We start from the raw sequence: 24,553 nt of genomic DNA, 5'->3' as shown, positions 1-24,553 counted from the left end.
GGGAGATAACTAAGCTTTCAAAATGGCTTCTTCCGAAGACGTGCTCGATGTGAACCTTCAGTATTCGGATTACTTTGCGGGTGTAGAGGGTCCTACGAAGTCAAGGTACCACGAAAAATTAACTGTTTAAGGCTTCGACCAATACGCGTTGAGAAAAAGTGATTTCTCCGAAAACATCGAGCTCCTTCTGAACGTTCAATATCCAGATATTGTGAACTACTTACAAAAACCCAAATGAAGTTGTTGTGTTCGCCAGAGTTAGTCACGGTAGTGTATTTTTTTCTGATGATCTCGGAGAGAAGCAAACAGAGCAAAATAAAGGACTCATTTTTTATCGACCTCGGCTAACAACTCTTGTTTTACTAGGTAATTTGGTTACTTCAACTAAGTTGAAATTGTAAATTGGCCACCGTTAAGTGTTAAAAAGCTGACGTTTCGAGCGTTAGCCCTTTGTCAGAGCGATCTAGTCGATCTTGACACGACAGCTGCAAGTTCAGAAGACATATCACTCACAGTACTCACATTAGCGAGTGATGTGGCATATTTCAAGGATCTCAATTTTGGATTTAGAATTAAGACGTTATGTGTACTCTCATTTGATGAATGGCTCACAGAGAGCCCAGGACATCCCACTTTGAACAAGGTTTCTGAAAAAATATGGAACTGTAATTGCTTCCCATTGCTATTGCATAGCAGGGTTATGTGAAGGGTGGTCTCATGTTGGGGCAGAGCTTTTTGCTGTGGAGGCTGGTGTTAGAATTAGCGATTCTACCACATGCACACAGGAAAAGAACAAATGGCTTCTCTCGAGTCATTTGAAAGAAATCCCCATTACCTATAATTGAGATGGATTTTACCTCTGCCTGAAGGAAGCATGAACTGATGGTGGAGATACACTGGTTAGTCCTATGGCTACTAGATCTAACCCTGGGATCTGAACAACCAGGACACCTGCCCCAACCCCAGAAGAGCAGAAAACTATTTTTAGAAGTATTTCTGGCTGTACAGTAAATCCAGCAGTCTTGCCCCTTGTCGCACCCTTAAATGAGCAGTATACTTGTAAAGAAATTGGTAATGTACCCAAGCCCTTGCCCAATAGCTTTTTTTTTTAGAGAAGAGTGTTTGCAGTTAGATTACTGGTACATAGAGTTGCTGCAGCAGTGTCAACAAATATTGCTTGAGATTACACCTGATGAGTGTGGAGCAATAGAAGCTTCAACTAGAAAGCAGTCACAATATAAAGTTTGGTACCAAATGGCAGGCGGGCAGGTCGTATTGCTGCTTCCAATCTAAAAACTGCATGCAAAACAAATACAGCTAAGCCTGCTAAGAGTCTTGTTAAGTCCATATGCTACCCTGAAGCCCATAAGTTTTCAACTGTGACCACGAGGTGGGGTTGTGAAAACAAGGGTAGGGCTCACAAAGCTTATCAGTCTGACAATTTCTGACCATGAGTCTTTGACAATTTCTGACAGTGGTCTCAATATTGATCTAAGGTGACCATACTTGGAAGCTTCTCCTGATGGGATTATTAACTGCAAATGCTGTGGGATGGGTGTGTGTGAATAAAATGTCCATATGCACACAAGAATTCCACAATTGCTGAGGCTGCTGGCCAAACCAACTTTTGTTTAAAGAAAGATGAGTTTGGTAAAGTTCATCCATGAGGTTGAATATTGTGATTTTGTGGTGTGAACAACAATAGATCTCTTTGTGCAGAAGTTCTTCCTGACCAACAGTTTTGGGAAAATGCACGCTCTGTTTCCTCTGATTTCTTAAGCAAGTGCATTTTGCCTGAAATTGTAGGGAAGTAATATACATGCCCAGGGTGTGAAGCTCTAGCCATTCCATCTTCATCAACATCATCTGGTGATGAAGAAGAGGAAGGGCTGTGGTGCTATTGTCAACAAGATTTGGAGGGCAGCACATAAATTGGCTGTGACAATGATTTGTGCAAGATAAAATGGTATCATACGTCATGTTTGAAGTTGAAAGAAGAGCCTTTAAGAAACTAGATCTGTCCAACTTTTTGTAGAAAAAATTAACTGAGCAATCATGATTGAAATGTCAAGGTTATTCAATTGTACCACAACCACCAAACTATTACTTTGAGGGTGCTCCTTTCTTTGTCAAAATGCTAACTGAACTTTATGGTTGTTTGTCGTATAGGTATCTATTAATGACTAGCATCTGTGACACAAACTAAACACATATTGCTTGTCAATGGTGTACCTTAAAGCTGTGTTTTTGTCAACTTGAGAATTACTGAAGTTCTTTAATGGCAGATTGTGGCTAGCCTTAACTGCAGCCTTTATATGAAAAATTTTACATGAAGTACCTGGAATCAAACTGGTTGTAAGTTCACCTCGATCAAATGGTACATTGCATGGACTCTGATAATTTGGTGAGTGCATAGCACACTATGGCAGCTTTGTCAATAGGAGCCAGAGACTCACCTGGTTTGCCTTTACCAATGAAACAATACCGGGATCCGCAAAGTATGTGCGTGGTTATACCCCAGTTTGTGTTGTTATTATCACTATTTAGAAAACACAGCATCAATCCCACAAGTATCAATAATTAGCTGAATCTCAAACTAAACTATATGCGTATGCACCAAGTTTGGAAAATTTTTATTACAAAAGAAACATACAGCCTTGAAAGCTTAAACAATAATCACTTTTCAATTGCTTGCTTGTTAAAACCTGTAACACAACCAAATTTAAAACAACCAAAGACAACACAGAGTTGTGGCAAACGATCATACCGGCTTCCGCATAGCATGTGGGCGGTGTAGTATCCAACAAAAAAAATTTACCATTCACACAAAATAAAGGTATTGCAATCCAAACTACAGCACAAGTCTTAAAAGAGTCTACATTGGCATACCTAATCACGAGTATTGACAGCTATTTAGAATGCATGACATTGACAAGTATATGTGTAACACCTTCAACTTACACTTCAGACAGCTATGTTACAGGGATTGTAACACGTGGTTATCCCCCAACATGGCTGACCCCGGTTTTTTAATTTATGCCGATGTCACGCGCAAACAAAGAATTCTAACGAAAGATGTTTAATTCCAAAAAGAACAGTTACATTTTTACAGAACGACACTACATTTTCAAGTAGAAGCGTTGTCCCTTCTGGGCCACCGTATCACCTTAAAAGAAAAAGGGGTATTCCTTTGTGGATACATTTTCTCATTTTTTTCCAGTCCTATGATTCAAGTTTGAATCAAGTTTTTGTTTGAATTCCTTGACAAATTTATCATCCCATCTCTCAATACATCGAAAGTTACTGATGCAGAAGTTGGATTCTCCAGTGGTTACCTGGCACGGTTACGGCCAGCAAATATTCTGAAGCACCAAGAAACTTTAGTGAAATGTTGATGTCCCATCAGCATATTTTCCTTTAACATAACAACAGGTGAAGATGTCACTGAAGGACCCAGCAGCTATTAACCATTTTCACAAATCAAAGATCATGGAGCAGAGTGGTTAACTTTTCCTAAGTTGCTTGGAATGCAAGCTGATCAGAGTTACCAAAGTCCTTTCTGGCATTCTGTATTAAAGCTTCTTGAAATTCAAGTCAGGTCTGAAGATCAAGAAGAAAAGTCAGTGAACATTTAGTCTCACATTGGTGTCTAAAGAAAGAGTTGAATTAATTAAATGGGCCACTCTTTCGAAATTAAAGGAACTGCAATTGCTAAATGATATCAGAGAATTGGCTTTATCACCATGGAGCTCACTCATAAGTAAAGAAGCCAGTCCAAACCTGTTTGAGTTCTATGCCAAGCACATTTTCAGTCTACCAGATAAGAATGTTCTTGCTGAAAGATTGTGAGTTCAACCTTTCTCAACTGTATCTTAATGATAACATGTCAGAGTTATCAAACCAGGCCTCAATCACATTTGCTGAAAACATTGTGCACAATAGAAAAACCAACACCAGTACCACAGAAGCAGCAAGTGAAGTTCACAAAGAAAGAATGAAAGGATGTACCCAAATGCTCAGCACAGACCTTTTGCAAGAGTCAAGAAAGAACTCAAAGAAGATTAGAGAAAACAGCACACAGGAGCCACTTACAGTAAAAGATGTTTAACCCAAGGCTTGGAAAGAAAAGAAAGTAAACAATCACTTACTTGATATGATTCAGTCACTAAAAGCCGATGGTCGCAAAGTTAAACTTCAGTGGAAGGCTTCTGCCAAAAGAACATCTGCATTAGAAGGACAGATGTCATTCAACCCAACAGTAACTGAGGGAGTTACCAGTACACATGATGGACAAGTTTTAAGACTTGGGCAGCTAGCAGTGCTAAAGGTGTGGACTATGGGGAGGAACTACCAATTTATGGTCTACCAATGCCAGTTGTGTCTACAGAACTGTCCAAATGTCTTCCCAGTTCCAAATACTTGTCTTTCCATGTCCCACATATCTACACATGTTACACCATTGCCTGCACATGAAGAATAGATTAGTCATGGGGATGGCTCAGTAGTTTCTGAACATTTTAGCTTTTATACATAAGAATTGATTTCATTGAGCCACACTGCATGAAATAAATATATCTCAGCATGAAAGTTTTTTTTTTTTACACACATAGACACATTCTGATAATTGATTCATGTTTCAATGTAGAACTAGCTGGTAAAAGCATGTAGTATATGCCATTTTAATAAAGTAAACAAAGCTGAATATCTTAGTGTAGCATGTAGCATCTGGGGCAGATCCAGGAATTTTTGATTGGGGGGTCCAAACTTTTGTTCAGAAAGGATTGTTGGACTCTTTTGTGGCAAATTACTTCTCCCCAACACCCCCCCCCCCCCCCCACACACCCCCTCCCACCAGTCGCGGTTGTACATTATAATTCCTTGGCCGCTTACTGTTTACTTGGATTCATTAATTAATAAAAAAAATCAGCCAGTTAAAAAGTGATATACGATCCTGTCGATGTAAGAATTTCAGTTTCAAAGTTGTAAGGGTCAGGTCTGATAGGGAGGGGTTCCGGACCACTGAGCATGTTAGCTTTACGATATTGTCACGGGTCCATGACTTGTGTATAGTTGTTCTTGTTCAGTAAGTGTATCATTTTGTGCAGGAAGGGCAAAGCAAAGTGATGTAGCCAATGTTATGTTACAGTTAGTTAGTGCACAATGTATAACGGTAATAAATTAGACTAAAACACTGGATCTTTCAAAAAATGTGCCGAGTTTACTTTCCTGTCTTTCCTTATTCCATGTAAAAGATACAGGCAACTTGTAACAGCCACTTCAACAACCTAACTTTATCTGGACCTATACTAATTATTGAATATGCAATGAATATGCAATGTATCAGTGTATTGGTCGATCCTCCACATTCAAAGGTCCCAAAGAAATAAGCATTAATTTGGCAATCAATATCAGTCAAACATCATCTTCATAAATATCCGTAATAAGTACCAACGACTACTCGTGAAGTGATTGATAAACTGTTCTTGGTTCCTGATAACGATTAAAAACGGAGTTCACTCTTGATCTCGAATGGGCGATTTTGAGTGTAAGAGGTCTTTTAATGACCTGTTACCTCCAACACACTCAAGATAACTTAATTTATACTCTTACCCCGTGCATCGTGCGCTTGCTATATACTTTCGAACTTCTCTGTGTACGTACATTTCATCGATCGATATATATATTTCACTCTTCCATGGTTTTTCCATAGCGCGCGTCAAAAAAATTAATATAACTGTCAAACGAACAACATTGGACCCCAAAACTAACACGTTGCCAACTCTTGAACTTGTCCGCTTCGAAATTTCATATAATAAACACCACGCGCAATGAACGGCTAAACACTGCGAAAAAATAGCATTTCTAAATCTAAGTTTGACGAAAAGAAAAAAAAATTAAAACGGTAGAGTCTTCAACTCCGTTGCGTTCTTCCCGGTCTTTATGTTAAGCTACCAGAAACTTTGTGTTTTGATAAGATATTTATCGGTAAAGTTTTAGGAGCGAAAGAGGGTAGACGAGAGAAGAAAATAGAAGAAAGGGTGTCTCCTGCGCATGTCTGAAATTTTACTCATCCCACGTTCCCTAGACTTTTGCTTGACTAGTTGGACGTTTCCGGTTCACCAGCGCCAACAGGGTCTGGGGTTTCCCCAAAGTAATCACATGATAGCCCTCAACCAATCATGACGCGAGGAAATTAGAGTAAATGGGCTGAGATCTATTCATCCAAATGAGAATTCACATACAGGCGCGAGCGCGCGACTGGTAATATCGGCAACAATATCGCTGGTTGAATTCTGAAGGAAGAGACTAAAAATCAGTTATACAGTTATTTTTCAGTTCGCTTCTTATGCCCACCCTATGTCAGCCTCGAGCAGAACAGTTACCTTAGATGAACTGGGTTTATCATCATCACACCAAATTCAACCAAGGTTTGAAGGATATAACGAGTACTTTGATCCACCGTTGGAAGGAAAACATGAATGTCCTATCTGTCTTTTGAGACTGAGAGAGCCAGTGCAGACAAGCTGTGGCCACAGATTTTGTCGTCGCTGTATTGTTAGCTCTATTGGGTAAGCGAAAATATTTTCGGAAAATTTTAGGGGTCAAGTTCTATAACACTATGAAGTTTTATCGAAAAAAGTTTGAAGGTAGAAAGTCTGTAAACGATTTTAAAACGTTCTTAAATCATCTAATTTAACTATACGCCTTAAATATATTTGAGTTTCATAGCGATTTATTGAAAAACTACGCAGAAATAGCTGCGCGAAATGGCAATCGTGGTTTGTTTGATACATTCTGGATCAACCATCCTCGGAGACCCAGGGGCTGTGAGTCGATTTCAAGTTAAGGGCAGAAGAGCCTCTGGGGACATTGTCTTACAAGACTAGTTCCAAACGGTCGCAGTCGTTCTGGGATCTGATTGGTGCCAGAAAATCTTTGTGTTTTTCTGCCCAATCAGAGTGAAGTGTCCTTTCGTGTGTTTTAACACGCACATATTCTTCAAGCTCTTTTGCTCGCTATGTTTGTTTGGGCCGTGCGACGAAGCTTTGCCCGAGGTGAAAATTTTTAGTCTCAGCACACAATGTAAGAGAAATCGATCAGATTATCCGTGAAATCTTACCGGAAATTATACTGAATACTTTCGCAGGTATCACAAGAGAACGAGTTTAAAAGTTTGCGAGGTTCGTATAAAACATAATGGTTGCAGGCATTGATATCTCGCTTTAAACCTTAGATGAGATGTAAGCCTAAATCTTTCAAGATTTTTTGTATAATTTGCTGTAACTGAAACTTTTCCAATCCCGTGAAGCTATTTCGTCGCACGGGCCACGCAGGTATGTCGAGCAACTGGCGCTTACGCAACTTTTTGTACACGCCCGGCCAAAATCTAATATACTCTTCGCTTAAAGAAAAAAGAAAAGCTAAACGTGGAAACTTTTGTTTATTAGATTTGGGTAGATAACCCTGTACTAAGCTGACATTGACAATAAAGCAAACCCGCCCTTTCCATCCAATATTTCTTGGTCTTTGGTTTTGTTTTCCCCAATGAAAGCAGCATCGATTCCCAATAATCAAAGGTATTTAGCTTGGTCTTCAACAATCGACAAAATAGGTGAAATGACAATGACCAAGGGACTAGAAGAGAATCCGTGGCCTTTCGAGCTCAAGAATTTGAACACTCAACGCAGCAGTTGAAAGATTAAACTTTCTCCAAACCCCTTCGGTAACTGTCCGAAGACATATCTCCTTTCCACGATGTTCTCTATGATTAGTCTTTGTTCAGATTTTAATTAGCTAACCGGAAACTCAGCTAAGCTTTCTTTAATCGCTTGCTGGAGGTCGTCCACGTACTTAACGTTCTCTGCAACTTTGGCCATATTGTAAAGACTTTACTACAAAGCAACGATTAGAATTTGGCGCGCACAGAAAGCTACGTAAGTGTAAGCGCCAGTTGCTCGACATACCTGCGTGGCCCGTGCGACGAAATAGCTTCACGGGATTGGAAAAGTTTCAGTTACAGCAAATTATACAAAATATCTTGAAAGATTTAGGCTTACATCTCATCTAAGGTTTAAAGCGAGATATCAATGCCTGCAACCATTATGTTTTATACGAACCTCGCAAACTTTTAAACTCGTTCTCTTGTGATACCTGCGAAAGTATTCAGTATAATTTCCGGTAAGATTTCACGGACAATCTGATCGATTTATCTTACATTGTGTGCTGAGACTGAAACTTTTCATCTCGGCTAAAGCTTCGTCGCACGGCCCAAACAAACATAGGGAGCAAAAGAGCTTGTTGTATGTGTGCGTGTTAAAACACACGAAAGGACACTTCACTCTGATTGGGCAGAAAAACACAAAGATTTTCTGGCACCAATCAGATCCCAGAACGACTGCGACCGTTTGGAACTAGTCTTGTAAGACAATGTCCCCAGGGGCTCTTCTGCCCTTAACTTGAAATCGACTCAGCCCCTGGGTCTCCGAGGATGTGGATCAACGGGACCGACATGACTACGAATTTGCCTCTGAGAATAATAAAGACGAGAGATCCTGGAACGAGCCCCTGAACCGAGCCTCTGGACCTTGGCGCATAGACCGTGACTAGTTTATGGGTTTGTTTAGCGAAAGAGAGCACGATTTTTTTAATACTAGTATTATTAACTATCAAGAGCAGGGCACTGTTCACAAAATTTCACAAGATGATTAAAAGACATTTCCATCGTTTCTTCAAGGAGTTGTGGTCCTAGCGAATGTCCAGTGAAAGGTTGCCATGAAAGTGTCACAAAGTCGCAGGTATGTTTGTTAAAAACTTTTGATTTACCATCAGGATATTGCTGATTGACTATTTCAATTGTTGCGCATCTGCTCGATGAACTCGAGATTTAAACAAATTTTATTTCTCCACACAAATTATTGCATTGGCTCAAAATGATTTGGAAAATTTTAACTATTATTGTTCGATAGTTCTCAGCTACAACGATTTTTCCCTCTGTTTCATTGAAAATGGTTTTAAGCAAGTTGTGATCAGGGTTTTAGCCTTCGAGGGTTGACCGAGGAAGCACTACAGCTTGGTAGAAACAAAACAAAATACCCGTCCACATCATTTACATGTGTCGGGAGGCTTTGAAGAATGAGGCATAACACAATAGATGCTATTCTTATTCAATGACATGTAAATGAGTGGCCGGGTATTCTGAAGTTTAGCCGCCGAGTGGAATTCAATGTTTTAAGATTGTGGGTCAACAAACTCTTTCTCTTTCTTGAGTTTCAGGTAAATAATGCTAAAATGTGGGGTGTTTCCAAGATGACTGTCCTATTGCTATATTGTAACCTCTTATTACAGAAATATGATCATAATCATGTTGGGAAATAAATGGGAATTTTGTTTATACCAGTTTAAAGGTGCAATGCGAGAAAGGTGATAGTATCAATTCATCAAAGAATTGGGGTTAACAAATAATGAACACATTTTAAGCCTCTTTTGTGATTAAAAGCCTATCGATCTCTTCAAAGCCACTAGGGGCCTGTACCTGATCAATGCATTGGAACGAAAAATCATCCAGAGTGTGTGGGGTTTTGTTCAAGTGTATCGCTACTTAACAAGTTGTTTTGATTTTTGAGCATAGCAGATTTGTGATTTCGAAATCTAACTTTAAAGTCGGTAGTAGTAGATTCCACGTATTGCAGGCGACATTTCTTGCAAGAAGGCAAGTAAATCACATTTTTAGAATCACAGGAATGTCTAGAGTGAAAGGTGTAATTTTTGCCTGTCCGAAAGCTGAGAAATGATTTAGATTCAACAAAGAAATTCTGACAGAGGTAGCATCTTTTCCTATTGCATTTAAGGCAGCCATTGTTATGAAGAATGGTTTGTCTCTCGCTAGCAGTTTTAAAAGGAGATGGTGCTAACAATTCTTTGAGATTTTTCGATCGACGAAAAGATGTTATAATAGAACTTCAAGGAAAAAGTTCTTTCAATTTGGGGTTAGATTGCAGAATGAACAAATGCTTTCTGATTATGTTTCCTACGTCGGGAAAGTTAGGATTAATTGTTATAACAAATGGAAATAGTTTCTTCATTTCTTTTCCACGAGTCCTGAGTAAATTATTTCTAGGGATGGTGGAGACCTTGGAGAATTATTTAGAAACTAATTTAGGAGGGTAACCCTGGTTAACAAGGTACTCTTTGTACTCAGCTGTTCTCTCGGCAAAAAATACTTCTTCAGAGCAATTTCTTTTCAATCTTGTGGCTACTCCAAAAGGAATAGCTTTGAAAACGTGCTTAGGATGGCAGCTGGAAGGCGGAAGATATAAATGGCTATCTGTAGGTTTGGAATAGACGTCTGTCCTGATAAATCCATCAATAAGATATAAAGTAAGATCAAGTACGTGAAGTTCACACTCAGAAAAACTAGCTCAAACTTAATAGTAGGATACAGAGAACTGATGTAATCAGTAAATTGATGTAGGGCAGGAAGGCCCTGCTGCCAAAGATCAAATACATCGTTTCGATATCGCCACCATAAGGAGGGCTTTATCGTAAAGTATATATATATATATATATATAAACAGAATAAAACGGTAAACCAAGTGATGAGCTCCCAGTAGAAGGATCCGCGGAGGATACAGTGCTTCAATTAAAATGTTAAGTAAGTGTAAAACGATGAAACATGAAGCAAACTTCTAACTGTTCCAGCTTTAATATATATAGATATAGATATAGCTATAATAGATATAGCTCTTTGGCATACAAAGCTTTGCTTTCATGTCCAAATTGAGCACTCTATCTAGGATGAGTCATTGCCGTTGCAATTGCGCATGCTCGCTGGTTTACTCAAGTTTGAGCACTCTGGCATGGCTTAGATGATACCACAAAGGTTGGGTCGTTTGGGGTGACCATCTCGGTTCTCCCCCATCCTAGCATTAGCACTGCACTGATGAGGCCCAGAAGGCCGAAACAGTACTGTCTGCAGTTAGTTATATATATATATATATATATATATATATATATATATATATATATATATAACTGTAAATCCTGAATTAAGTTCATGTTATGTATGTTTTATCCCAGATCTACCCAGACAAGTTTGCAGAACGAGAAATGATGACCTTACAGGTTCTTTGTAAAGCAAATAAACAAAACGAATGCCTTTGGAAAGGTCCCCTTGGAGATTTAGAGGTATTTCTCTCGTGTGTATCAGAGATAGAAGGTTTTAAAAATCTGAGTTTCCTTAGAAGGAAAATCAAAGGGCTCTTAATACCAGCTCATTCATGTAATGGTGATAGAAATTTTTCATGATAGTAAATGCTATTGTTGGTCATCACAACAAAAGGGAAAAAAAAGGTTGTTATTGATAATATAATGTGGTACTGATATTTTTTTAAGAATGAGCATTATAATAATGTGAGTTAACTGTATTCAAATAACAAAGTAGGGGGGTAATGGGGGGAGGCCATGGGCCTGCTCCCTTAGGAAAATTTTAATTTTCAGATAGTCAGAAATGCTATTTTGGGGGTAATTGTTGCGTTCCCAGCACGGCAGACATGGGGTGCAATATAATTGGGTTCACCAGGTCAACCACAGTGAAGTACCGGATGGCCAGCACACTCTAACACATGTTCATGACAGGACGGAAAAAGTGTACACTGTAAGTACCTGCCGTTGTCTCATACAAAGCCTTAGAAAACTTTTCTAAGGCTTTGTATGGGAGGACAAGAGGTACTTACAGTGCACATGTTTTCCGTCCTGTCATGATTGAACTAAATCATGTAATCAGGCTAGCTGGCTTGTTACAACACTTGCGGCAAAAACTAAAAGGAATGCAGGATTAATATTTGTCTAAGCTCAGGAAACGAACTAAACTACAAATCTGATGACAGAAAACACAATTAATGATCATGACTTATGTCTGATCTTGGCTCCGGGGATGAGAATACTCAGAAAGAAAAAACTCGGAAAGACTCCTATAGAACTCCTCTTTGCTCCAGGGACAACTCCTTAAAACTAAAATGTTTGCATGAAAAAAGGCCTAATATACCTCTATGATGTAAAGGGAACTAATAAAACTGAAACAACTCTTTGTGTGGCTAGGCAAAAAAGGATATTTTATAATCACGCAATCAAAACAAAACAAGGCTATATTTTGAGAAAAGAAAAAGTCATATAATGTTCTGAAGCGTTCTTTGTACAGCAACATGGCAGTAATGGATTGAAAAGTTTTTTTTTCCATTAGAAGTACACTATTTAGTGATTATTAGAGAGTGAACTCCCATTCAGAGCCTAAATTTTGGCTGACCTCCCTGTTCTTTGAAGCCCAATTATTTTAGCATGCCTTCCCCCATTAAATCCCATGAGCATCCCCTTGCTTCTTAAAAAACGGATAGTGTGTGAGGATTAGAAAAGCAGGGTGGAATGTTGTGTGGTTATCTTGGTATTGCCACATTCACAGAAAAAATTAAGTTAACACAAAATAACTTTATTTCAAAATGAGATAGAAACATAAATAGCCAAATACTTATTCTTAACTGAAACTGAGTATTGTTATAATCTGAGATACAAGTTGATGATGGTACATCCTGTCTTGATGAAGTGCCTCTCATGCTGAATGACATGAGGACAATAGAACATTTTACTAAAATTGAAAAGGAAATCAAATCCTGAAATATCAAGAAATAAAATTTGATTATTTGTTGACAGTATGATCAGAAATTTCAAAGAATTCATGATTGAACCTACAGTTCACACTGCTTTTCCTGATTAAGTATGCATGAAGCTTTGAAGAATATATGAAACAACTTTTCGTATTCATTTTTGCACTTTCAATAATGACTTTTTTGCTCTTTTTAAGAACATGCTTATTTGGGTTGTGAATTTTTTTGGCACCGCTCTACTCATTCTTTGCCTTACATTATGTTGACACCAATTAACATAACGGTAAATATCAAAGTGAAATCAGTGCATTTTATTTTTACTTTGTACCATTTCTGAGAATTCATCAATGAACAGTGAAGAGAAAGTTGTCATTCCCTGTGTTCATCTTGTGATTGATTTAACTCACCCATGTGAGTTGCTGGGGTAGTTGCAGTTGGTGCCTGTGGTTTAGAGAAGAGTGAATGAAACTTATTGGCAAAGAAGGATGGCTTCATCTTGATAAACTTAATAACATGATCTCACATGACTGGTATTCATCTCGAGCAAGTTTTAATAAAAAATTGTTTCATGTTTTGTTTTGAAGATTGTAAAGCAAATTGTAAAGCTGATTGTAAAGCAGTTCTGTATCGATCCGTACAAGTGAGCCTCAAGTCTGGATTGAAACAGGAGCTCAAAAAATGTTTTAGTGTGTCCCTCTTGGCCACTATTTTTGGTGTTAGTGTTGTACTGAAGAGCTCCAAAGGAAAAGTACAATTAATTATAATTAAGTAATGATTAACATACCTACCAACACAAACTCAAATAAGCTCAGGGACTTTCCAGTATGGGTGACTCTATTGTCTGTCTTGTGAACTTGGTAGTATGTACAAGAAATCTGATGGAGGTCCTTAGTTGTGAACATTTTGGCTTATCAATCCATAATGTGTTTTTAAGAAGTTGCAAAATTATGACTTGATGTTAATTCATTGGTTGGCTAATTACCTATGTGTCAGGAGACATTACATTCAAATTGATGATCGCAATCGTCACCCTTGCTCTCCGAATTTGGAAACCCCTAAGGCTCAATCCTTGGACCGATGTTGTTCAATCTCTATGTCGCAGATCTCCAAGATATTCTTCCACCTACAATCAAAAGTTTCCAATATGCTGATGATACTGCATTATACTCTAGCTGTTCTACACCCCAGAGTACATCTCAAGCAGAAAGCATGAATGCAACCCTGGCAGGCCTCGGCACCTAGTCAAATGATTCAAACCTGGCCCTGAATTCTAAGAAAACTAAGGGCATTCTTATCTCAACTCCACAAATGGTTCATATACATTATCTCAGAAATCTGGAGATGGGATTAGAAATCTCTGGTAAACCACTGGAACATATGAATGTTACAAAACTCCTGGGAGTACACACTGACTCAAATCTTAAATGGGAATTTCATATCAGTTCTATTCTTAAATCTTGTTATGCAACTCTGAGAACCTTAAGAAAAATAAGGAACTTCACTAATTTTAAAGTACGGAAACATTTGGTAGAAACATTCCTCTCAGCTAGACTACAAAGGCTCCAGTTTGCTATGGCTAGTTTCATCACTTGTAAATATGTAAACATTTTTGGATCTTGGCTGGCTACCTATCCTGGAGCTAAGGGACTACTCACTACTAAAGACTATTTTTAAAGCACTGTATTCTGATAACTGGCCCTCCCATTTAAATTTGCAAGTCATTAAACCCGTTAGACATCTCTGTTCCAGTGTTGCTCCAAGGCTTTCTGTTCCATTTGTACAAGGCACCTTTCAGCATTCAGCAGCTATGATTTTCAATGAATTGCCAGCAAATATAAGGAATTGCGCAGATTTTAAAGAATACTGCAGGCTCTGCAAGGCATTCTTAAAGGCGCAAGCTTTGTCTTTGTTGTAAAAATATAGAAACAACCACCACCACCAACCAATATATTCTACATATTTACTTTCATGTATAGTTTTTATTACAATTTAGTTAGTCATTATAATTTAGTTTTAAAATTAAATATTAGTATCATAGGCTTTCACAGATGAAGAGCCACACCTTTTATGTGGATATACTGTGAATAAACTGTTATTATTATTATTATTATTATTATTATTATTATTGTTATTACACCATACAAACATTTTATTCTTTGCACTTCCCTATGGTAACATTGAAGTTTATCTGGACTTTGCTATAAAGGCAAAGGGTCCAAGGGGTGGGGAGGAACATCACAAATCACCTCCAGTTCAGTTCACTTCTGTCTACGGTCCACAAAAAACAGTCTACAAAAAATGTCCGCAACTCAATTTAAAAAACTGTGCTGTCTTTACTCTGCTGATTGGGAATGTGAACTCCAAGAATAGCACCTTACTAATAACAGTTTTATTTAGCAATAATTTACATAAAATCCTCTACAATTCAAAATATTAACAGTGTAAAAAACGATACAAAATAACTCACTTTCGGCTCACATCTACTCCTCTTTTTTTTTTTGTCAAAGCGTCTGGAAAACTATAAATAACGGAGTCAAATCTGATCAGATTCAAAGTCTAATAATCTGATAAGTAAAAGCATATTTAAAACTATACAGAAAAGAGAAAGGTGAATGGCAAATCTAGAACCCTATATACAAGGCTGCTAAAAATCATTAAACAATGTCAATGGCTCCCTCGGCAGCTGCGATTTCAACATCTCAATTACTATAGTCATATGCAGCGCAGCGCTTCACCCACAATCCTCGAAGGCAAACTAAGGCTGACCGAAGGAGGGCAAAGGATGTCTTTGCTCGGATCCAGGAAATTGTTTGCGGGTATCGTTCCCCTTTCTTGGCGGCTATCAGCTTGGCCAATCGGCTGTGTTATCTTATGCATTCCATCCCCATCCCTCCTGTAGTTGTAAATACAAGCGGCGTAAACGAGCCATGCTCAACATCCAGCACTCTCCTTAAGTACAGCCGCTTCTTGTCATTTTCATGGATGCGATAAATCTGCTGCGGTTCCCAGTCCTTGAAAGACTCGGCATTAGGGTGGCAAACCCTCCATCGAAAACTGCTGAGCTCTGGGGATCCCAGAAGCCACGCGTTCGAACGTCCAATCTTGTGTCTTATGCTCTGTTAGACCCTCTGCTGAGTTGTTTTTAAGTGATGTCTTGGAGAACTGGCTTGACCTTGACATCGGTACACACCATGCTCAAAAGGTTAGCCTCGAGGTCTCTCAACTCATTATGCCGTTGGATAACAAAGCCTCCTCGTTTGCAAATCATTGCGTGGTCTACTGTGAAGTTTTCCCCACACACACACTGATGGAATGTCATCGAACAGCCAATCATAGCATAATTTAACAGCTTTGCGAAACTCTCTCTTGCTGAGATTGAAACCATGTTCTTGAAGGGGAAGAATAGCACCTTTGTTTTCTTTAAATTGGAAATTGTAAGATATTAAAATTAACAGCAGTCAAGAGGATATGTATTTTATCCAATCTTGAAGGAATAGGCTAGCTATAGAAAATTGGATGTAATTGGAACAACTCATTATCAACCTGCTCAGAGAACAACAAGCACAGTTATTCATTTACGAAAGAAGCAATATTTTTCATTTTATTTTCAAAATTAAAAACCTCCCATCAGAAAAATATTTCAGTTCTAGAAGAAACAATTTTTATTTTGTTTCATCTTGTTTCATTGCAAAAACAAAAGCAAGCCTCAGTGACAGTCAGTATAAACCTTGGCTCAATTTGGCAGGGTAATATCTGATTGAAAACTATCCGAACTTAGGAAACATTTGTTTCTGGTTAGTCTGGAGAATTCAGCCTTGCATGCTTGATTCAAACCATACACCATAGACTATGGATACTATTGGTACTCGGCATATTCTGTCCGGTTGATTAAGTCTGAAGTTGGGGGGCACATGCAAGTGCTGATCATTCCCGGGAGAAATATAGTGTTAAATTATTTTGTTGCACCTTAGGATCACCAAAGTGAGTGTCCATATGTTATGGTCAGCTGCAATTATAATGACTGCAAGAAGGAAGTAAAGCGAAAAGATCTGCAGCAGCACATGGCAACAGAGTGTTTGCTCAGGAAAATCCTATGTGATTATTGTAATGAGGCAGTTTTGTGGAATGAATCGAAGGTAGGTATAACTTTAAAACTGACTTGCTTATGTTATTCACACAGTATGCACCTTATTGTGACCCAATTGTGTAAATTACTATAGCCTATGACATTTTGTTTTATGTATAGATAGTAGCACAGTGAATTAATTTTTATGATTGTTTTGTTGTTATATTTACAAAAAAAAAATTTTTGGTCATTAAAAGAATTTGAAATGGTAATTATTATTTGACCATTCAGTCACCTTTTCCATATATTGCCATATTTTAGTCCTTCTTTATATCAATTATAACTCCTACATTTTCAAAATGGAAGAAAAGAATTATAGGAAGATTAGCATCAAATACCCCCCTCCCCCCCAAAAAAAAAAAAAATTAGTAAGTTGCATTTTGTCCGTTAAGAGGTTGGGTTTTAGTAGCTTCATCTGATTTGATTGTTTTTTAGCAACATTTTGAAAACTGCATCAAGTATCCACAGCAATGTGAAAAGTGGAGAGAGGAGGGTATAGAGAGAGGCAAGGTAGGATTTTTCTGTTAAATTTAGCCATTCCTAAAGTTAATCACCAGCTCAAACCAGGACCCTCATCCATATATTCATTATCATTGTCAAGATCAATGTTAAGCATTACCATTTAATATTTATCATCATTATTATTTCAACCATTATCATATTAATATTAATGATTGAAAATTGATGTTTATATTAATACATAGAATTGCATTTTCTAATCAGCAATTTTTTTTAAAAGATGAAGACCACTTGGTTGTTTGTCAATGAAAGTCTTTGAAAACTAGAATAGTGAAGCCATTAATTAGGTAGATAGTATATGCCAAATGAAAGTGTGATTAATTGAAGAAACCATAAAATGAGAAACAAAGTACTTAAAAGAAAAAAAAAGAAAAAAAAGCTTTTGCAACAGTGCTCTGGACTCATTGTCTGCCTTAATTTGTATTTGGGGGTAATGTGCTAACATGTGTTCCAGAATCTTTTTTCATTCCCAATTCTTTTGAAAATTTCTTTCAGCCATCCCTATGGCATTATAATTGTCATAAATTTTGATCCACTTTTACTTGCTCTGATATTGATTACGAGGTATGTTTCCCTTGTTAAAAAACACCCACCTGTTTCACTAAATGAATGTAAATTAGCTGCAAGGACATACAGCCCCCCACAATGCATTTTATCCACCACATTAGTTTGGAGATAGATGGAATGGAAAAAAGAATGGAAAGGAAAAAAGCAAGATGGTGAAAGTCAGGAGATGTGCCAGACGTGTTGCAGTTTTAGGCATGTTTGTCACATTTTATGTGGCGTCTTGTCTACACGGACAATTTTTTTTAAGCAGCAATTTTTATTTACCACATAAAAACTAACACGCCATGGCCAGCTTTTCAGCAAATGCAGTTGTCGCATAAAAATTGGTCATTTTTCATCATCTACTGACACGGGCAAATAAAAATTGCCACTTAAAAGTTGCCACTTAAAAATTGCCAGTTAAAAATTGCCACTTAAAAATTGCCACTTAAAAATTGCCATATAAAAATTGCTCAGCGTGTAGACGGGGCTTTTAAATGAATATTTCTCAAGGGCAAAACTTTTGCACATGCATAACCATGTGGGTAATAATAATATTTGTGCAAGCACATGATTGGTTCAACTGACAAGCTTTAGATAAACCTTGAGATAAATCCTACTTTTTTAGATGCTGTAAAATGCACTTTTGGTCTTTAAAGTCTTTGTGGTATCAATTACATTCTTGTCAACCGTGATCTCTGAAGACATTTTTGGGGTACCATAGTACTTGGGAATTAACTTAAGTGTGATTAGAGATATACCTTAATTAGGATTCAATGCTGTAGTGTGGCCACAGCCACTGACACTCACTTGCCATTTATACCATGTACTACAAATTGTGTGGTTCACGACAGGATGGAAAGTGTGTGCACTGTAAGTACCTCCTGTTGTCTCACACTAAGCCTTAGAAAAGTTTTCTAAGGCTTTGCATGGGACAACGAGAGATACTTACCGTGAATGCGTTTTCGTCCTGTCATGACATGTTACACTCAACAATTTGGAATTATTAGAGCTTGTCCCTTTTGAAAGCATTCTTGCTTAATAATAGCAGCTTCTCTTCATTTAAAAAAAAATCTGCCCATGGCAGGATTTGTCCTACTTAATTTTTTTCATTTTAGAGTTGATATTTCTTTATAAGTAGGTGGTTTTTAAAGTTTTATCATATTTATTACTGACATCCCTTTTGAAACCACTGGTGATCTAAGTAGTCTGATTGGCTCTCATCTCAGTGATTTACTCACAAATTGCACCAATTTTTTGCTGTTAATTATTGCATCCTTTTCCCAGCCAATGAGAAAGCTTAACTAAAACACAAAAACCAACCAGATTTCAAGGCCTGTTTGAAGAAGCTAATCAAATTGCAAGAATGAAAAACAACTTTTGCAACATTTTACAACCCAAATCAGTACTGGATCAATATGATGTTTGTTCAGACTAAAGAAATGTGGATCTGAGTGATTTAATTTTGATATTTCAAAAGTGATGTAATGAACTGGCCTTTAAACTTTCTTTGAAATCCAGTTTTGATCATAAATCATACTAAATCACAAATCAAACTTGTGCTGCTCACTTGTTCGATTATAAAATCACACAATTCATAATGGTTTCAGACCAAATTTACACTTCACCCATTGTAAATTCACCCATCTGCAGCAAAGCTTTTCATGGATTGTATAAAATTCGCCAAATTAGGAAATTCCTCAGTCCTGAGTCCACGAAGACTCTTGTTCACGCATTTGTGACTTCGCATTTAGACTATTGCAACTCCCTTTTATTTGGCGTACCCAAGTACCAGACAGAGCGTCTTCAGAAGGTGCTCAACGCTGCTGCTCGACTAATTTTTAGGATTCCCAAGTTTCACCACATCTCGTCCGCCTTATATAATCTTCACTGGCTTCCTGTGGCTTATCGCGTCCATTTTAAGTTGTTACTTTTAATTTATAAAGCTTTAAATAACCAAGGCCCACTATACATAAAAGAATATCTGCAGCCACACAGTGTCAAGGGTCATCAGCTACGTTCCTGCGATCAGGGTCTCCTTATGGTCCCAAGAACTAACTTTAAGACCTTTGGTGATCGTGCCTTTGCCCGTTCTGGACCTTTTCTGTGGAACGAACTGCCGCTTGAAATTCGAAACAGTCCAAATGTAACGATTTTTAAGTCAAAGCTTAAGACTCATCTATTCAAGCTGGCTTACAGTTCGTTTTGATATTTTGTCGTTTATCATTTTAATATTTGTAGTTAATATGTTGTAAAGCGCTTTAGAATATTTTATAATTTTAGCGCTCTAGAAATGTAAATTATTATTATTATAAATAGTATTTGTAGTCACCCAGTTAAATGATAACCATGTTTTACGGGGTTTAGACCTCAGTGATTGGGAAGAGGAGAAATTTGATTTGTGACCTGCTTTTAGGCTTGGCTAAAGTAATTCATTATAGTTGTGTACACGTGACTGTCTTCATGGACGGTGACTTTTATACTTGAATGTTTAATCATTGAGGTATGGCACAAACTCTTTGATTTAGTATGATAAGTCTTTCTGTTTTTAAATGAATCTGAAAAATAGCAGAGTTCCCACCATGGTTAGTTTATACAGTTGTCTATTAAAGTGACTGTGTTGGGCAAAACAGTTTTTAGACTTTGGGACAGAACTCGCAGCAGTGATTCTGAGCTTGGCCAATAAGCTTTTTATATCATTGTGAGTCTACTTCTGATGCAATGACCACATCTACATATTTGTCAATGAATGTTTCACAGACTCTTTTGCTTTCCAGGGTCTTCAATCTGAAGTGGTTAAAAATGTAAAAGAGCTGCAAAGTAAAATAGAGGAACTGGACAATCTTATCACTTTGCTGAGTAACGAGGGAGATCATCTGAAACAGCGACAGGAGACAAACGAAGCACAAATGAGACATGAGACACCACTGTGTGGGCTAGAAATTGAGTAAGTTTGCTAAAAGCTGGATTTAGTAACGATGATTACTCTTTGCAAGTTGAAATTTTCAAACTAATGCATGTTGTCTCCAATAGTTAGTCCCTGAATCGGCTAAGATTGCCCTTTACCAATGGTAATAAATCTCATTTCACTTTTGGTACAAGTAAATATGATCTGGAGTAAATCTAACATTTATGAGACAGGAACAATCTTAGCCTAATTTTGTTATCCATTTGGCCATTTTAAATTCATTGTGACCTTTACTTTGATGTCGGTTTTCCTAATAAAAAACAATAACATTCATTATAAATAATTCCAATTAAAGTGACAGATTTGGAAGGCAAGTAGATGGGATGTATACCTGGAAGATAGAAAACTTCAGAGATTGTTTCCAAGATGCCATCAGTGGAACAAGCACAGCAAAGTATAGCCCTCCCTTTTACACTAGTAAGTATGGTGGATACAAGTTGCGCATGCGAATCAACTTGAATGGAGTGGATGATGGTGTTAGCAATCACATGGCATTGTTCCTTCATTTGAGGGAAGGTGATTATGATGCAATCTTGGATTGGCCATTAAAGAGAGAGTTCAGATTGTCCATCTTGGATCAATCAGAAGATAAAGAGATGCATCATGATATCAGCAAAGCCCTGGTGGCTAAACCTCATTGGCGAGCATGTCAAAGACCTCCAGAAAACTACTTTCGTGGGTTTGGTTACAAAGAATTTGCTCCTCTTGAGCAGATTCTTCAGCCACAGTACACCAAGAATGATACCCTGCTGGTGAAATTTGAGATGATTGGTTAGTCAAGCACTATCACAACTTGCTTGGAATTTTTAAAACATTTCCATGTGTGTGGAAAGATCATTTGTGAACTCTGCTGGCTGCTTATGTTATTTGACGATAATTAGAAGTTGCATGTGAGAATTCAATTCAATTTTAACCTTTTTAACTGTGACTCATGATTTAATTGTTAATGATTATCCTCATTATAGACTTCTATGCAGATACATATATGTCAGTTGTATCTCCTAACTGCATGATCATTTTTTTTATTAATTCTGGTCACAGGTCTGTTAATTTGTCAGTATATACATAATGTCAAATTACGTAATGAAAGGGGTTGATGCAAAAGTGCTTAAATGGATTGTTGTAACTTTCCTACCATGACTTGCTTGCCTGAATAGATTATAGTAACCTCAAGTATGTTTTAAAATGGTCATTGAATTTGTACCTTAAGTTTTTTATGTAACTTGAAACATGTGCTTGCATTGCAACTAAAAGTAGCTCTACAAATGTAGCAAATTAAGAATAGGCTGTGCAACAGAATATTTTTAGTTCTAACGAACTGGAAGGGTTCTTATAAAATTTTATAGAAAAGATGTACATTTATGCTAGGATTTAAATAAATGAGTCTTGTAGTTATGCATATTTTATGTGGTTCTCTTTCTGTTTTTTTCAGCCTTAACAAATCAGTGCACCCTTTATTTTTGTCCTTAAATGAGGAGAGGTAGTGTAAGGTTGAAGCATTTTACTGGAAATCAGATGCCCTAGTAAACAATTTTCCCGTAATTATGACTGACTTTGGACCTCCCAAATGTCATAATAAACTAGTACAATAAAATTTTCAAGGTTGACTCATATTTTTCAATGTTATTTGAATTTGAATTACAATGACATTATAGACTGCAAAGATCAACTTAATGTCTGCAAATCCCAAAATAGCATCGAAATTCCTTCTTAACCAACAAACGTTATTTGGAAGTTTGTCAAGCACCTTAGAACTTCTTTCTATCCATTAACATCTAGTACCATTCTACATCCATTCATGACTACATGCTGAGTCTGTGGCTTGATATCTTTAATAAACCTTTTAATGGAAGAAAACACTTGGCGACAGGACTTTCGTAGTGGCGGCACCAAAGCTTTTCAATGCCCCTCCTCGCGAAATTAAACTCGAGAAGAATTTTGATATTTTTAAGACTTCAGTTAAAACGTTTTTGTTTAAGTCTGTATGGTTAATATTATTTGTAAAATTTATGAACATTTTAGTTTAACATTTCATAGAGCGTCATCTAAGGAACCGCTCGACCAATCAGATTGCTGGAAACTCTTTGCTCAGCTCCGAAATTATACTAAATATATTTATAAACGTAAAAAACCTTATCCTTGAATCGGAGAGTGCTCTACAATCATGGAGCTTTGTAAACAATTATATAAGAAAATAACAATTGAAACCGCACTAAAACTTCGCACTACAGATCTGTTTCGAAAGGGTTAAAAGTCTACACAAATTTTTAAGATAAATTTGTTCGTATGAACTTGTAAATTAGATCTCATTCAACGCGCATTCGATCATATTTTAATATGATAATTTGCGCGCTATAAGTAATAAAATTATTACAATTCAATTATATTCCGGCTTAAATGACGCAGTTTGAAACTAGTAAATATAACAAACAATCACAATAGTTACACAATATACGATATAAAGAAATTACGAAGAACACGACGGAGAGAGGGCTATAAAACACTTACTTGGTTACGGCCACGGAAAAGACCGTGATATTAACTGACGTTATCGCATTACGGACGCTTAGCGCGAAAAACGAGTAAACAACCATCGTACATCAATAAATTATACAAGCATCAACAAGGCGGCAACAAGATGAAAAAGAAAGGCGCTAACAAAGCAATAAGTATAGTTACAGTGAAAGACTTAAATAAAATATGTCACCCTAGAACTCACAATATGTGTGAACCGCGAATAAGTAAATAAATGATTTCGCAAAGTTGCAGTTTCACACGATTTTCATGTGTCCACAGTCATTTATTCATCACTCGAGCTCCACGGGTTTTTTACGAACCAACAAGATGACCAGCTCCCAGTTGGCTTGTTAGCTCAGTTTGTAAAGCACTGCGGTGGTATCACAGAGGTCATGGAGGGGGGGCGTTGAGGTTTGCGGTTTTGCGGTTTTGGCTATTTCTTGGTTCGGTTTTTCGGTTTTTGAGCCAAACAACGTCGGTTTTTCGGTCTTGTTGTTCATTGCATTTCGTGGATTTTCCGTTTTCAGCATTTGGTTTTCGGTTTTCGTCAAAATTTTGACGGGTACTCGGATTTGGTATCCGATGTGCTTTTTCTGTTTTTCATATTGGGGTTCCGGTGTCCTAGCGGATTTGGACCCCCCTAGAATTGGATCCCCCGGTCCAAATCCGCTAACGGATTTTTACCCCCCCCCCCCCCACCCCCTCCGCGGATTTGGACCCCTTGAACAAAACTGATTAAAAACATTACCATACATAATTTTCTGATAGAAATAATAATAATTCAGAAAGTAGGCTTTCAAAGAATGTTTTTTCAGAAAGTAGGTTTATAAAGTAGGTTTTTATTTTAAAACATACGCCTAGACGTTATCTTTTTCTCAGCATTGCGTCTCAATTTAAGATTTTCGTTAAATTAACCTGCAGCTGTAAGTTTGTTGTTTACCTTTGAAATGAAAACGAAACGTAAATTTTGAAATCGTTTGTTTGTTTGCCAGTTCTCTTGAAAAAGTGTGAAATAGAAAATAATAATAAAAACCGTTGAATGGGGTCAAAGCTTCAATTATCGTTTGTTTTGCTTCTGTGAAATACCAATTGCTCGAATCTCGACTTTTCGAAACTTCTAATAGCTCCAACCAAAAGCCTTTAGTCAACGCAGTTTTTCGAAATAAGCTTTATTTTCACGAAGGTTCGAAAAAATCGGGAATTCGCTGTTCGTGTTCCACA

General features: G+C 37.4%; 2 protein-coding genes and 1 long non-coding RNA gene across 6 annotated transcripts in view; 2 read left to right on the top strand and 1 right to left on the bottom strand.

Moving 5' to 3' along the window:
• Window positions 1-338, top strand: part of LOC148722256 (uncharacterized) — a 7,729-nt gene extending 7,391 nt beyond the window's left edge. For all 4 annotated transcript variants that reach the window (XR_015992703.1, XM_088736753.1, XM_088736752.1 and 1 more), the window contains one exon: window positions 1-338. This exon is cut by the window's left edge and continues 1,743 nt beyond it. The gene's annotated coding sequence lies outside the window, so the exon portion shown is untranslated.
• Window positions 339-2,616: 2,278 nt separating this feature from the next.
• Window positions 2,617-6,017, bottom strand: LOC148722255 (uncharacterized). The gene is made up of 3 exons (XR_015992705.1): window positions 5,611-6,017; window positions 4,149-4,463; window positions 2,617-3,600 (listed from the first exon to the last, which is right to left on the bottom strand). It is a non-coding gene; the product is annotated as an uncharacterized LOC148722255 (long non-coding RNA).
• A 302-nt stretch (window positions 6,018-6,319) lies between these two features.
• Window positions 6,320-22,426, top strand: LOC111329954 (TNF receptor-associated factor 6). The gene is made up of 7 exons (XM_088736749.1): window positions 6,320-6,569; window positions 8,735-8,795; window positions 11,077-11,184; window positions 16,628-16,792; window positions 17,218-17,292; window positions 20,625-20,794; window positions 21,111-22,426. The coding sequence occupies exons 1-7, from the start codon at window positions 6,358-6,360 to the stop codon at window positions 21,589-21,591; spliced, it is 1,272 nt and encodes a 423-aa protein (XP_088592875.1). The 5' UTR covers window positions 6,320-6,357; the 3' UTR covers window positions 21,592-22,426.
• Window positions 22,427-24,553: the final 2,127 nt, after the last annotated feature.

Source organism: Stylophora pistillata, chromosome 10 (assembly GCF_964205215.1).
Source record: "Stylophora pistillata chromosome 10, jaStyPist1.2, whole genome shotgun sequence".
In the NCBI taxonomy this organism is placed as follows: Eukaryota; Metazoa; Cnidaria; class Anthozoa; order Scleractinia; family Pocilloporidae; genus Stylophora; species Stylophora pistillata.
Note: the sequence above shows the minus strand (reverse complement) of the source record. Positions and strands in the feature narration are given on the sequence as shown.